The sequence below is a fragment of the Prionailurus bengalensis genome, chromosome B3, assembly GCF_016509475.1.
Source record: "Prionailurus bengalensis isolate Pbe53 chromosome B3, Fcat_Pben_1.1_paternal_pri, whole genome shotgun sequence".
NCBI classification, from domain to species: Eukaryota; Metazoa; Chordata; class Mammalia; order Carnivora; family Felidae; genus Prionailurus; species Prionailurus bengalensis.
Window position 1 is genome coordinate 50,380,111 of NC_057355.1, and position 16,382 is coordinate 50,396,492.

At 34.5% G+C, this 16,382-nt stretch overlaps 1 protein-coding gene across 4 annotated transcripts in view; it reads right to left on the reverse strand.

The window, feature by feature from the left end:
- Positions 1-16,382, reverse strand: part of UNC13C (unc-13 homolog C) — a 617,803-nt gene that overhangs the window by 346,050 nt on the left and 255,371 nt on the right. For all 4 annotated transcript variants that reach the window (XM_043555384.1, XM_043555383.1, XM_043555386.1 and 1 more), the window contains one exon: positions 2,797-3,016. In XM_043555384.1, the coding sequence (XP_043411319.1) occupies positions 2,797-3,016 (220 nt within the window). The remainder of the gene's footprint in view (positions 1-2,796; positions 3,017-16,382) is intronic.

Below are 16,382 nucleotides of genomic sequence, written 5' to 3' on the forward strand. Positions count from 1 at the left end.
TCCATTGGTAAGATTAAAGAATAGGAGTTTAAAGAGTAAAAGATACCAGGAGGCAGGGCCTGATTCAAGCTGTAATTTATACACAGGAATTTTCTAGTGATGAATTAAGCTCCTGCCAAGGTGTTAAATTCTTCCTAGAGGTGTTCAAACAGATTGACCATTTTGAGAAAGAAATCATAGAACATCTTCATTTTTATAGGAGGCTATATTAGTTAGACTAGACCTTCCAACTCTGATTTCCTTTTTTTTTTTTCTTTTAACTCTGCCCTTTTCTTCCATTGTAGGCATACATGGAAATATTTTACACAGGGTGTGCCACCAGCACAAAATTCTTGCTTAACACAATGAAAATAGAAATTTCTTAAGGAAATGTCACAGATTCTGTAGAGAAATTTTCAAATTATATTGATAGTTATTGTGGAAAGGCATGACGTTGAATTCATATACTTGGCAAAGTTTCTTTCTGTTCAATGCGAGTGTGGATTTTAGGGAAACAGTATGGAGGTATTACTTAAGAAAATATTGCCTTCCTAGGGGCGCCTGGGTGGTGCAGTCGGTTAAGCCTCCGGCTTCAGCCAGGTCACGATCTCGGTCCGTGAGTTCGAGCCCCGCGTCAGGCTCTGGGCTGATGGCTCAGAGCCTGGAGCCTGTTTCCAATTCTGTGTCTCCCTCTCTCTCTGCCCCTCCCCCATTCATGCTCTGTCTCTCTCTGTCCCAAAAATAAATAAACGTTAAAAAAAAAATTAAAAAAAAAAAAGAAAATATTGCCTTCCTGGGCCATTCATACCCACCCTAATTTTTCACAAATATTTTTTATTTTACATGTACATTTTAAAGTATCTTCAAATTTATAATGTATAATGAGTTTAATATATAATCACATAGAAAAACTTGCTTAATTTAACCAATATCCGCCAACACATCTTAAGAAATGGATATAAAGATGCTTCTAAAATCTAAAGAATGGGTGACATGTTTAGTCTCTAAAACACTGAAAGGAAAATCAGCTAATTTCTGAGGTATAATATACACCTTTTCTTTTCATTAATATATTCAAGTCCTTTGTTTTTATAAATTTATTTATTTATTTTGGTAGAGAGAGAGAGAGAGCTGGCAAGGGGCAGAAAGAGGGAAAGAGACAATCCCAAGCAGGATCTCTGCTGTCAGCACAGAGGCCAACATGGGGCTCGATCTCATGAACCTTGAGATCATGACCTGAGCCAAAATCAAGAGTCAGATGCTTAAACCAATTGAGCTACCCAGGTGCCCCTCAAGCCATTTGTTTCTGGATGACAATATTTCTCCTGTTTTCTCAAAAGTCACCACCCTAATAGGCTTATTTCTTAAGATGCCTGTTTACAATTCACTTTTTAAATAAGTAGACTCAATTCTAATTGGATTATGAGATTATGAAAATTAGCTTAGTACTGAGTCCATCCCCCTTCCTTTTAAGCAGTTATTCCTAGATTTTTTTTTCAAAGACACACTACCTATTCTGAAAAAAAAAAAAAAAATGCATTCATTACCATTAACAGCCTCCATTTGATCTGATAGTTTTGACTGTGTAGGAAGAATACTAACAAAGGAGAGAAAACTGTAGAATGAGTATGACTTACTACAAAACCAAAAGTGACAGCATTTGTGATTTAATCTTTATTTTGACATTTTTCTCTGATCCCCCTCAAGTTTAGGAAGCCCATGGACTCTATCCATTGGTTATATTCATATAAACAGTAAACAGAGGGGACAATATTTAGTCATGAAAAAAAAAAAGTTTGCAAATGAAAGTACATGTTTAAGTACATTTCTTTGGTGATGTGTTTTGTTTGTTTTGTTTTTTGTTTTAGTAATTTAAGGCCAGCAGCCACAACCAAATCAATGCAGGAGTGAAGTCAATAATATATATCTTAGACTGGGATGTTTTGGCATTACTGGACCTAATATAAAATATTAGTATAAATAATTTCTTTTGGAGATGGAAAATTTAAGATAACTTTTAATAAAGGTTGAAGTGATATGTATCTATACAGAAGTGTAAAAGGATGAGGAAGCCATTAATATTCACTGAGCATCTCCTATTCGCCAACTTCTTAGCAAAGACTATTTCATTTTGTCTTCCCTATAAACCTCTGAGATAAATTTTATTATTCCTGTTCATTTGGTGGAGAAAAATGAAGCCTTTGGTTCCAAGATACCAAACAGGCTTGGAAAAGAATTCAGATTATTGTAATCACAAGGGTGTGCCTTCTGGGGTTCCTGGATAGCTCAGTCGGTTAAGCAACTGACTTTGGTTCAGGTCACGATCTCACTGTTCATGAGTTTGAGCCCTGCATCGGGCTCTGTGAGGTCACCTCAGAGCCCGGAGCCTGCTTTGGATTCTGTGTCTCCCTCTCTCTGTGCCCTTCTCTCTCTCTCTCTCTCTCTCTTTCTCTCTCAAAAATAAATAAATATTAAAAATATATTTTACAAGGGTGTGCCTTAGTCCTTGTTTGAGGAACATAACTTGACACACTCCCACTTTCCACACAGGGCTATTAAGAGATGGAAGTAACCAAACAGATCAGAAGCCACTTTCAAGTTTTCTACTGGACAAGCATGCAATTGGTCATTCTGAGGAATCTAAGTCAGAGCCTGGCACTATGGGAACACAGCATCAACAATATAATGTCATGGGTGGTATGTGAATCTTAGGAGGGGTAGGGGGTGGAATTACTGAAAACCAGCAAGAACTGCAGAGGCCTAATATGAAAGCATGTAGGTTATGCATACATGTCTTTAGCCTAAGTAGGTACTCACTCTGCAAACAGTCAGCATTTAGGAGGTCCTGACACTTTTCATGGCATTTCACTCCACACTCCAAACACTTCATGCCTTGCCGGGCAATGCCCCACAGGAGCCCTTCACACTCGTAACAGTAGGTGGGTGTTGTTGCCGTCCAGACCTCAAAATTGTGAGGGGTGGTGGAGGACATGGGGTAGATCAGTGCCTGCAAGGTCTTCTTGAAGACATGTATTTTCTGTAAAGATGAGATAAGTTTCAATGTCAGCCAAGTCAGTGTATTTCAAGGATTTCAACAAATAACAAACTATTTTATCATTTTCCTTGAAAATATTATTTTGAAAGAGCCCCTTAATTATTGATTTAAGTAATGACAAGAACTCTGCTCACTATTCTTTTCTCAGTGTTCTAGGGTCCAATTTGTCATGTGAACACAAAGAACTCCCTTACATCCCAGACTGGACTGGGTTCCACTGTTGTGCAAGCTTCTTTCATAGCAGCAAGAAGCTCTAATTACTTGATAATATCCACACCCCTGCTATACTGTGGACTCCATGAGGTGAAGGATTATGAAATTCTTGCTCATTGCTATATCAGTCATTGGAGCATAACCTAGACTCTGTCTTAATATTGGTGCCTAAGAAATATTAATATATACATATATACTGTATATACATATATAACATATGTATAATATATAGTATATTTTATGTACATTATAACATATATATTATATATACTATATATATAACACACATACATAATATATATGTGTGTGTGTGTGTGTGTATATATACACACACACACACGCATATATATATGTGTGAGTGTGTACACATACACACACATCTTTAAATAGCTATCCTTGGTCTAAAATGGTTCTTGGCAAGATTGTTAAGTAGATTCAAAGCATTCTAAATGCTGACTTAATGCTCCAGAAACATCCCCATCCCTCTTTTGCATCCTACAGCGGTATGTCTTCCGTGACTCTGTACTCTCCCAGACCTTTCAAACCTTCCCAGTTCCAAAGAATGCTCATTCTATAATTCCTTCTACAAGGGACTGTTTTCATTGCCTATCCTTTAAGAACAAGGTCACCAACTAATTAATAAGAGAGCACTAGTAGCAGGTAAAACTTATATGCGACTCTCCCATGGTAATGGTAATATTTTAAAGGGAGATGAGTTTTTACAACACATGGAAGGACTCTCAGTGACAAGCCACTGGTGGGGTAGAAAAATTCACTGAATGAGTAGACAGAGGAGACCTGAGTTCCCTAGCATAGGGCCATTCAATGAAATTTAATATGGGCTTCTTCAGGATATATTTAGGGCCAGTCTTCGATATTTCTCTCCTTAGAGCCAATCATTGTCTCTGACACATAGTAGGGATATGACACATATTTTGTGGGAATGTTCTTCCACTTAGAAGTATGGTAATCCACAGAGACTTACAAACCTTACTTTCCTCCCCTATCTACCTATCTGCAATATTATTTTGAAGATCAAATTGTATGATAGTAACAAATGTATTCCATAGACTTCAAAATATTAAATAAGTATTAAGTATTAGTATTGATACTGGATTTTCCAGAAACCATCCTAGGTTGATAGGAAAAAGACCTGTTTGGATCAGTACTTCTCTGTGTTTTTCATATATAACAATGCAGGTATCTTCTTAAAAGAAAGACTATCACTCTGAAGTTACGTTTACAAATAATTTCACAAAACTTCCTGATACATAATGAATGAATATTTACATAAATCCAGTAGGAGTCTAGCATTTACATGAAACATTTATATTTTGCATTAATAATCTTTAAATCTAATTTCAGAATACCTTCCCACAGTGTTGAAATGGGCAACTTTCCATTATTCTTCAATTCCACAGTATGGTAACAGCATATTTCCCTTTATTAGTATATTCTCCTCATGGTGTGTTTTCCCAGAATATGTTTGGTAATGGTACTGGAATATTCCCTGCAGGGAGTTAAGCTTCACTAAATTTTTTTCTAACTTTTGAACAGCAAGATCCAGCCTTGCTACTACATGAGGGTCTGGCTGAAGCTTTTTATCCTTCATGTGAGTCTAGAGAACAGCAGTGTGATCAAATAGAGGAATTATCAAGTGGGGGACCCCCATATTAGGGTTTATACCAACAACTGGATCCATCCTTTCAATAGAGCCTCACCCAAGTAATCTTTGGCCTCATTTCATAATGAAGATGTCATCTTGCAAAATAACTGTTAAGAGTTCTTTTAGAATTAAAATGATGTATAATTCATCTTTGCTTTCCCTGCACAGCTTAGCAGAGTATTATTATCAATATCATTAAACTGAATTGAACAATTCACTTTGGCATAACAGATTTTCAATCAGCCATCCATAGACAGTTTCCTGTTCTAGCTGGGCTCAGGGTGTGTGTGTGTGTGTGTGTGTGTGTGTGTGTGTGTGTGTGTGTATGTGTGTGTGCGCGCGCGCATATAATGTAGCTTGTTGGTTTAGCTAAAAAACAAGTGCGGAATTTAGTTATATATGCAATCACATCAGGTTAATTTGTTGTTCCCTTAGTAGGGGAAAGTAATTCTAACTAAATAGAACACTAGGTGGGAATAGTCTGCTAATGAATACAAGTAAAGAAAAACATACCAACTTAGAAAGTAGGGTTGGGTAAAGGGTTGTTTTGAAGATGAACTTATCTACATGTTTTAAGGTTAAGTAAATGGTTCATAAATTTTATCTAATACCCTGTGACTATTATCTTTTTCATTGAATTCAAATTATATATAGTCAGTCCTCTACATTCTTAAGCTATAGCAGGAGTAATAAATTTAAGGAAGAGTTCCTAAAAAATTAAACATACTGGAGAAAACCAAATAAAAGACAGTTCTAAGTAAACAGATGAGAAGTTTTCACTGAAATGTTTTGTTTGGTTGGGTTTAAAGAGCCATGATACATTTCATAAAAAGAGAATGAAGCTAATTTCAAAAAAAAAAAAAAACAAAACTATAGTAACATTGAAAATTTACTAGATAACACACTGAAAATCAACTGAATGGGGCATTAAAACAAATTGAACATTTAAAAGATGGAGAAGCTGGAGAAAATATTGTATACTTCACTACAAGGTATATATCCTCGGTCTGACAGAAATGATAATATGTATCTTTTTTACTTGTGATTTTGGGGATATGAGCATGTCTATCAAAGCTGAAAATTAAAATAAATGACATATGGAAACAGTTCTTACTGAAGCAAAGTATAAGATGCAAGGATGGTCAGTTCAGAAACTCAGGAAATGATTAGCTAGGAAAGCATGTACAAATATACTTCATAAGGGATTCTTACTCTCACAAGAATACTGCATCCTGGGAAAATAAGGTACTTTCTTAGTTAGCAAAGACCAACCAAACAAGATTATAAAAAGGACCAAAAATAAAAGAGTTCTGTGGAATAAGACAAGAAAGATAGGGTATGAAAAACTGAATAAAACAAGGAGAAGCCCCAGAATAAGCCACTGAACATGACAGATGGGAGTTTGTAACTATTAGAAGTTGCCTTAAAAGGAAGAGATTTTTTTTTATGTAGTACATTAAACAGAAAGATAATTAAGTACAGTTAATAAACAGGATCCTCACTAATATGAAAGGATGAGACTGCGTATGTTATCTGGGGAGAGTTTCTGGCCTATGTAAATCCAGATATGTAGAGAAGATGATGCCAAGAACAAGCAGAGCCCTAATCTAATGGGATGAGGAAACAAGGACAGAATGAATTCAGCAAAAGAGAAGACTTGCTGTTGTTAATCTATTATAAAGGTTTCTAAAATTTCCAAATATTCGACAATAAACATTTAATACTTTCTAAAATATATTTTCATTTTTTAAAATATTCTTTCATTCACTGTATGACCAAGTTGCATTTTACATCCAAGAGAAGACTCTTGTTTCTATATGACAAAAGACAAAGGATGCTGGTATTTATGGATGTGTATATATATGTTCTTTATTTCCCCCCTCTTTTAAAAGTCACAAAGCTTTTGTAAATCATGCTCAATACTTCATGGAAGTTACTTACAAAATAAAATAATTTTCACTGGCAAACAACATTGCTGGCTTTTCCTCCATTCTAAATAAAAACAAAAGCAGCAACAACAACAACCACCAATCTCAGATGTCACTTTCCAGTATGTATTTTCTAATTATATCAAAATGTATGCTCACTGCGGAAACAATTTATAAAACAAAAAAGCACTAAAAAAACAAACAAAAAGTTACTCAATTTAATATTTGAAAGTTAGTCATGGTTTGATTTGTGTTCTCCGAGGATTTTTTTTCTATTTATATACAGAATGTAAGACTTATGCAATTAGGAATAAAACCTGTAAACATCAGTTTTATATTACTGAACTGACTGAAGAAAAAAGAAGGTGACTTACTTTGTGAAGACACCGTTTTATCTGTAGAAATGAGGGTAGGAAATGCTTTGGCTCTGACAAACCTCTTTAGCCAAATACAGATTACAGATTACAAAGGGAAGGATGCTCACATCCTAAACAATGATTTTGTTAAAAATCCGTCCTCTAATAAACTATAATCTTGGGTGAAATGCTATAATATGTCACTTTCTGAACAATTAGGACACACAAAAAAATGAATTGTCTTTTCTACATAACTATATGAGAAAATTAAAATGAGCCCAATAAATAAAGCATTCAGGCTTCCTGCCAAAGGCAATGACTAGTGTTTTTAGACAATCAATATTCCAATCAACCAAATGTTAATACAATAGGAACAAAGCATGTCTATCTCCATTTACCATACACCTGTTCTCTTTTTCCTCTACCATGTTAACCAGTGACTGAACTAATAAAGTTCTAATCTTCTCATCATCCTGTGGGTTTCCTCGTGGGATTATGTAAACCATGATTTTCCTATTCTCAAAAAAAATCACATTTTGATAACTATAAGAAAAAATATGCTTCTTGTTTTGAAGCATTATTCATGTACCTTGGGGAAAAAATCTATTTGCTGTCCTGTAGGTATCATTTCACTCTTTCTGTACAAAAGCATCAGAAATATTTGCAGAGCAAATATTATGTACAATGTGACCTTTGAAATTTGTTATAAACAAGAAGACAGAACAATGGCATAAGAAGTTTGTGAGTATAAAAACAGCCTAATTTCAGGTCTGATTTACTCACGAGGACAATCATCACATAAGACTGACTGTAGAAGTTAAAGTTATTCAGGTAAAATTTTGTACCAGAAAAGTGAAGACACCAAAAGTTATGTGCCGATCCTTGGAAAAGTGTGAATAATTTGTATTACTTATATTGTTTTTTAACAGACACTAATTATGATTGAGCTAAGTGACTTAGTAAGTCCAAATAAAGAGAGTGAATAATGATAAAGAAGAGTATACAATAATTAAAGAAGAGTTCAAAATAACACAGACCTATTATGACAGAAAACACAACCTGGAAACAAATTAGGACAGATTTGTCATGTACTGTATCACTTTTCTTCAATTCAAACTTTCAATGAAATTGTGAATGTAATTATATAAAGTTCTAAAGACTCCACCCAAAAACTGTTAAAATAAATAAACTCAGTAAATTTGTAGAATATAAAATCAATACACTAAGATGTGCTTCATTTCTGTGCATAAATAACAAATCGTCAGGGAAACGAAGAAATGAATTTAACTTACACTTGCATCAAAAAGAATAAAATACCTAGAAGCAAATATAACCAAGGAGATGAAAGATCTATACATTGAAAAGTACAAAATATTAGCGAAAGAATCAGAGAAGACACAAATAAATGAAAGATACTCCATGCTCATGGGTTGGAAAAATATCATTAAAATGTTCATATTATCCAAAGCAATACATAGGCTCCACACAATCCCTATGAAAATTTCAATGGCAATTTTCACAGAAATAGAACCAGCAAACTTAAAATTTGCATGGAACCACAAAATCGTGAACAGAGAAAACAATCTCAAGGAAAAAAAAAAAAACTAGAGGCAACACTCTCCCTGATTCCAAACTATATTATAAAGATACCATAATCAAAACAGCATTGTACTGCATAAAAACAGACACATAGATCAAAAGAACAGAACAGAGCCTCAAAATAAACCCACACATATATGTTCTATTAATTCATGAAAAAGGAGTCAAGAATATACAATAGGGAAAGGACAGTCTCTCTTTAAGAGATGTGCTGGGAAAACTGAACAGCCACATGCAAAGGCATCAAACTGAACCATGATCTTATAAGATACACAAAAAAATGTATAAGAAATTAATTAAATACTTAAATATAAGACCTGAAACCATAGGCTCCTAGAAGAAAACATAGGGGATAAGCTCCTTGACATTGCTTTTGGTGATGATGTATTTTGGATTTGACACAAAAAGAAAAAATAAGTGGAGCTACATTAAACTAAAAACATTAAACTAAAAAACTTCTTCACAGTAAAAGAAACCATAAAAAATGAAAAGACAATATGCTGAATAGAAGAATATATTTGCAAATCATGTATCTGACAAGGGAATAATATCCAAAATATATAAAGAACTCATACAACTCAATAGCTAGAAAACAAACTGATTTAAAAATGGGCAGAGGATCTGAACAGATATTTGTCAAAATAAGACATAGGTATGGCTAAAAGGTACATGAAAATATATTCACTATCACCAATCTTCAGAGAGATGCAAATCAAAACCAAGAGATAACACCTTACATCTGTTAGAAAGGCAGTATTAAAACCACAAACAATAACAAGTGTTGGCAAGGATTTGGAGAAAAGGGAACACTTCTGCACTGTTGGTGGGAATTTAAATGGAAAACAGTATGGAATTACCATAAAAAATTAAAAATTAAAAATAGAACTACCATATGACCCAAAAATCCCACTTCTGGGTAATTATCCAAAGAGAATAAAAGTATTAATTTGAACATATACCTCCATGTTAACAGAAGCATTATTTTCAACAGTAAAGACACAGAAACAACCTAAGTGTCATTAGAATGGATAAGAAAATGTGTGTGTATGTCTAATAGAATGTAATTCAGCTATAAAAGAGTAAAATCTTGCCATATGCAACAACATGGTTGGATCTTGAGAACATTGTGCTAAGTGAACTAGATCACAGGAAGATGAATACTGTATGATCTTACTTACACGTAGAATCTAAGAAAACAGAAACAAAAACAAAAGCAAAAACAAAAAGCCAAGCTCACAGATACAGAGAACGGATTGGTGATTGCCAGAGGCAGAGGATGGTAAGTAAAATTTGTGAATGGGGCCAAAAGGTGTAAATTTCTAGTTATGAAACAAGTAAATCATGGGATTATAATATACACTATGGTGACCATAGTTAATACTGGGCTGTGCATTTTAAAAATGCTGATCATAAAAATTATCACAAGAAAGAAAAAAAATGAAACTGTTTGGGTGATGGAAGTTAACTAAACTTACTGTAGTGATTATTTTACATATGTAAAAATATTAATTCATTATGTTGTACACTGGAAACTAATATGTTATAGGTCATATATACCTCAATAAAAAAGTGTATACAATAATAAAGGTAGTATGAGATGAGTAATTTATTAAATATAAGAGACTAAAACAAATATGAATTCATTCACTGGAGAGTAACTTTTACCATTTTAAGATGGAAAGTCTATTTTTTTTTTTTACCACTTGGGATAGATACAGATAATCTTTTGACAGAGACCATGAAATTAGAAAGATGGGCTAGGATATTGTAGAAATAAGAGAGGAAAGGAGGTCATCTCTGTTAAAAGGAATCCTTTTCACTGTCCTCTTGTGTAACCAAGCAAGGCCAGTCATGGAGCCATGGAAAGTGGTATGGTAAACGCAGATTATGATAAAAACTACAATATTTACTACACACTTATATGTTTAAAATGGTTGAAGTGCTTTCCATTTGTTATCTCAATGATACTCCCAATAGTACTCTAGCATCAATAATGTATTTGTTTTACGTGCTGGAAAACTGATCTGTCAATGTGGCAGATTGAGTTGATATAGTGAAGCGTTGAGAAAAAATAGTTTAATATGTAAAAGGGTTAAAATGAAATAGATTCTCCAGGTGCTTGAGGGAAAAAAAAGGAACTTACTACCAGAATTATGAAAGCTGATTCCACGGAAGCCCAAAGGATGATCCAGTTAAACTCTATGGGCTACAAACTTGCGGTTTTTAGACCATTTTCTGATATGACATTTCGACTTACCTTTTACTTAATGTTATCATTGAGGCTAGTAATGAGAGCTTAAGAATTTTGGGATCTTTTTTTTTTTTTCAGGACAGAGTTACTAACTTTAAAGTTTGAAGACAAAGATACTACCAAAAAAAACCCCGAAACAAACAAAAACAAGCAAACAAACAAAAAAAAAAAAGAAAGAAACAAAGGAAGAAAAAGAAAAGAAAATGGCAGGCCAGTATCTCTAATGAACATAGATACAAATGTCCTCACAGAATTTTAACAACCTGAATTCAACAATACATTAAAAAAATGATTCACCATGGTTAAGTAAGATTTATTCCAGGGATGCAAGGGTAGTTTAATATTTATAAATCCATCAATGTGATACATCACATTAACAAGAGGAATAGTAAAAAAATTATATAATCTCAATAGATACAGAAAAAGCATTTTACAAAATACAAAATCTATTCATGATAAAAACTCTCAAAGTGGGTTTAGAGGGAACATACCTCAACACAATAAAGGCCATATATGAAAAACCCACAGCTAACATCATACTCAATGGTGGGAAACTGAAAACTTTTCCTCTAAGATCAGGAATAAGATAAGGATGTCCACTTTTGCCACTTTTATTCAACATAGTACTGGAAGTTCTAGCTGCAGCAATCAGAAAAAAAAAAGAAAAGAAAAGAAAAATAAATAAATAAATAAGCATCCAAATTGGTAAGAAAGAAGTAAAACTGTCACTATTGACAGATAACATGATACTATATATAAAAAATCCTCAAGTCTCCATCAAAAAAATATTAACACTTATAATTTGGTAAAGGTTACACAAAATTAACATACAGAAGTCTGTTGTGTTTCTATACACTAATAATGAAATATCAAAAAGAGAAATTAAGAAAACAATCTCATTTACAATTGCACCAAGAATAAATTTAACCAAGAAGGTGAAAAGCCCATACTCTGAAAACTACAAGATATTGTTGAAAGAATTTGAAGATGACACAAATGGAAAGATGTATCATGCTCATAGATTGGAATATTTTTAAAATGTCCACACTACCCAAGGCAGACTACAGATTCAGTACAATCTCTATCAAAATAGCAATAGCATTCTTCACAGAACTAGAAAAAATAATCCTAAAATTTGTATGGAAATACAAAAGACCTCACATAGCCAAAGCAATCTTGAGAAAGAAGAACAAAGCTTGAGATACACTACAAAACTGTAGTAATCAACACAGTATGGTACTGGAACAAAAACATACACCTAGAACAATACAACAGGAAAAATGCTCTAAAATAAACCCACAACTATAAACGCAACCTATGACAAAGAAAGAAAGAATATACCATGGGAAAAAATAGTCTCTTGAATAAGAGATGATGGGAAAACTGGACAGCTACATGTAAAGAATGAAAACTGGACCACTTTTTTATATCATGCACACAACCAATTTAAAGACCTGAATGTGAGGGGCACCTGGGTGGCTCAGTGGGTTAAGCGTCTAAGTTTTATCTCAGGTCATGATCTCAGGGCTTGTGAGGTTCCGCACTGACAGTGAGGAGGAACCTGTTTGGGATTCTCTGTCAACCTCTCTGCCTCTCCACGCATGTACGTGTACACTTTTCCTCTTAACATAAACATTAAGGGGTGCCTGAGTGGCTCAGTCGGTTAAGCATCCAACTTTGGCTCAGGTCATGGTCTCAGGGTTAGTGAGTTCAAGGCCCACGTTGAGCTCTGTGCTGAAAGCTCAAAGACGGGAGCCTGCTTCAGATTCTGCGTCTCCCTCTCTCTGCCCCTTCCCTGCTCACACTCTGTCTCTCTCCCCCTCAAAATAAATAAGTGTTAAAAAATAATATTAAAAAAAAGACCTAGTAGTGCATGGGTGACTCAATTGGTCATGATCTCATGGTTCATGAGTTTGAGCCATACACTGGGATCTGCGATGACAGCACAGAGCCTGCTTGGGATCCTCTCTCTCTCTTTCTCAGAAGTAAACAAACAAACAAACAAACAAAAAGACCTAATTTGAGACTTGAACCCATAAGCCTCCTGAAAGAAAACACAGGCAGTATTATCTTGGACATAAACTTTAACAATATGTTTATGTATCTGTTTCTTGAGACAAGGGGGAAAAAAGGTAAAAATAAACTATTGGGACTGCACCCAAATAAAGAGGTTTTGCACAGCAAAGGAAACCATTGACAGAACAAAAAGATGACCTACTGAATGAGAGAAGATATTTGCAAATGATATATCCAAGCGGTTAATATCCAAAGTATATAAAGAACTTCTATAATTCAATACCAAAACCAAACGATCCAATTAAAAAAATGAGCAGAGGATCCGAATAGACATTCTTCCAAAAAAGACATACAGATGGCTAACAGACACATGAAAAGATGCCTTATGTCACCATCCATCAGGGCTAATCAAAACCATAATGTGAGATCACTTCACACCAGTCAGAATGGCTTGTATCAAAAACAAGAAATGAGTGTTGGTGAGGATGTGGAGAAAAGAGAACCCTCATGCACTATTGGTGGGAACGTAAGTTGGTGGAGCCACTGTGGAAAACAGTATGGAGGGTCCTCAAAATTTAAAAATGAAACTATTCATATGATCCAGTAATTCCACTACTGGATATTCACAAAACAAAACAAAAAAAAAGAAAGAAAACACTAATTTGAAAAGACATATACACCCTTATATTCATTACAGCATTATTACCATAGTCAAGAAATGAAAGCAAGTTTAATAAATGGACAAAAGAGTGGTATACACAGACAGATATGTACACCTACACACATAAGGGATTACTTGTCCATAAAAAAGAATGAGATCTAGCCATTTGCAACAGCATGAATGGGCTTATAAGACTTTGTACTAAGTGAAATAAGTCAAAGAAAGACAAATACCATATCATTTCATTCATATGTGGAATTTACAAAAATAAACAAGTAAGGAACAAAAGAGAAAGAGAGGCATGGGACACCTGGGTGGCTCAGTTGGTTAAGTGTTGGACTTTGGCTCAGGTCATGATCTCATGGTGTGAGGGTTCCAGCCCCATATTGGGCTCTGTGCTGACAGCTCAGAGCCTGGAGCCTGCTTCAGATTCTCTGTCTCCCTCTCTCTTTGCCCCTCCCACACTCATACTCTGTCTCTCTCTGTCTTTCAAAAATATAAAAGAGAGAGAGAGAGGTAAACCAAGAAACAGACTCTTAACTGTACAGAACTGACAGTTAATGCGGGTAGGGGAGGCGATGGGTTAAATAGGTGATGGGGATTAAGGAGTGCACCTGTGATGAACACCAGGTGATGCAGGGACGTGTTGAATACTGTATTACACATCTGAAACGAATATTACACTGTAGGTTAACTGGAATTTAAAAACTTTTTAAAAAAATGATGACAATAAAAAAACCGCCAATGAACATACTAAAACAAAACCACACATCGTTTCTCTTTAACAATTTTTTAAATTATTTATTTATTTTTAAGAGAGGGAGAGAAAGCAAGAGCAGGGGAGGAGCAGAGGGGGATAGAGTATACGAAGCAGCATCTGTGCTGACAGCAGAGAGCCCAATGTGAGGCTCAGACTCATGAGGGAGGAGACCATGACCTGAGCTGAGGTCAGAGGCTTAAATGACTGAATCACCCAGACACCCCTACCTTGTTCCTCTTAAAGAGAAGAAACTGATGATTCCAAGTGGAGGTGGGTGGGGAGATGGGTGAAATAAAGGGTATTAAGAGATACAAACTTCTGGCTATAAAATAAACTAATCACAGCAATGAAAAAAATACAGCACAAGGAATATAGTCAATAATATTGTAATAACATTGTATGGGAACAGATGGTGACGACACTTAATCATGGTAAACACTGACTAATGTACAGAATTGTCAAATCAATATTATACACCTGAAACTAACATAGCAATGTATGTTAATTATACTTCAATAAAAGAAATTGTAAAGTATATTTATGATACATTTAGGAAACATCTGCTATATTAAAATAAACAGTATAGATCATTTTAATTCATCTGTTGAGGAGAGGGAAAGTAAAACTCAACCTCCACAAAAGAACCTTAGAAAAGCAATTAAAAAAGAGACAGTATATTTTTAAAGAGGAATAGAACTAAGCTCAAATACACTATCATAAATGTAAATTGATTGAGTTCACCTGTAAAAAGACAAATTCTTGAATTGAATTGAAACTAAGCTCTGTGAGGGGCGCTTGGGTGGCTCAGTCGGTTAAGCTTGTGACTTCATTTCTGGTCATGATCTCACAGTTCGTGGGTTCATAGCCCCACATAAGGCTCTGTGCTGATAGCTGAGAGGCTGGAGCCTGCTTCAGATTCTGTGTCTCACTCTCTCTCTGCCCCTTGCCTGCTCACACTCTGTCTCTAATATAAATAAATAAACATTAAAAATTCAAAAAAAAGAAAATTAAGCTAGGTGAGATACACATAAAACATGTTAAGACTTAAAGAATGACTAAAAAAGTTCTATCTGAATCTATCAATTTGGTATAGCTATATTAATAGCATAGAGAAAATATTTTAAAGAAAAAACATTTAAGACATTAATAAGATTACCAACAAAGTTGAAAGAAAATTATTCAGGAATATAGAAGTCCCAAAACTTATGTACCCAACAAAAAGAGCTCATATGGTATCCCTACAAAATTATCAGCCAAACTATAAAATAGTCGATTAAATGCAAATCACCAAATTTGTATTCCATGTCCTCTGAAAATAATACAATGTAGTAACAATAATAGTTCATACGGCTTGTCTTTGGGAGAATAAACACTCTAAATTGACTTAAATATTAATCATTGCATCATTTATTAAATATTTCTTTTTCTCTTCCTAAGCTGTCATGGATACACAAGTATATATACTGTTCTTCAATTATTTTGTAATTATTCTTTTGTGTGTATGCAATAGTTAATAATAAAGTCAAAATTAGTGAACTATGCAGAAAAGTAGGTTCATGGTAAATACAGAGAATAGAATATGAATCTAAATAAGAAAATAAATGAAATAGAAAAAAAAACAATATGGAGTCAACAAAACAAACACCAGAGAAATCTCTTGCAGCATTGATTTAAAAAGAGAGAAAATACAAATAAGGTGAAATGGCATAATCTTTTTTTTTTTGAATGTTTATTTTTTAGACAGATTGTGTGAGCAGGGGAGGGGCAGAGAGAAGGGTACAGAGGATCTAAATTGGGTCGTGTGTTGACAGCAGAGAGCCCAGATGTGGGGCTCAAATTCACATTACCATGAGATGATGACCTGAGCTAAAGTCGGACACTCAACCGACTGAGCCACC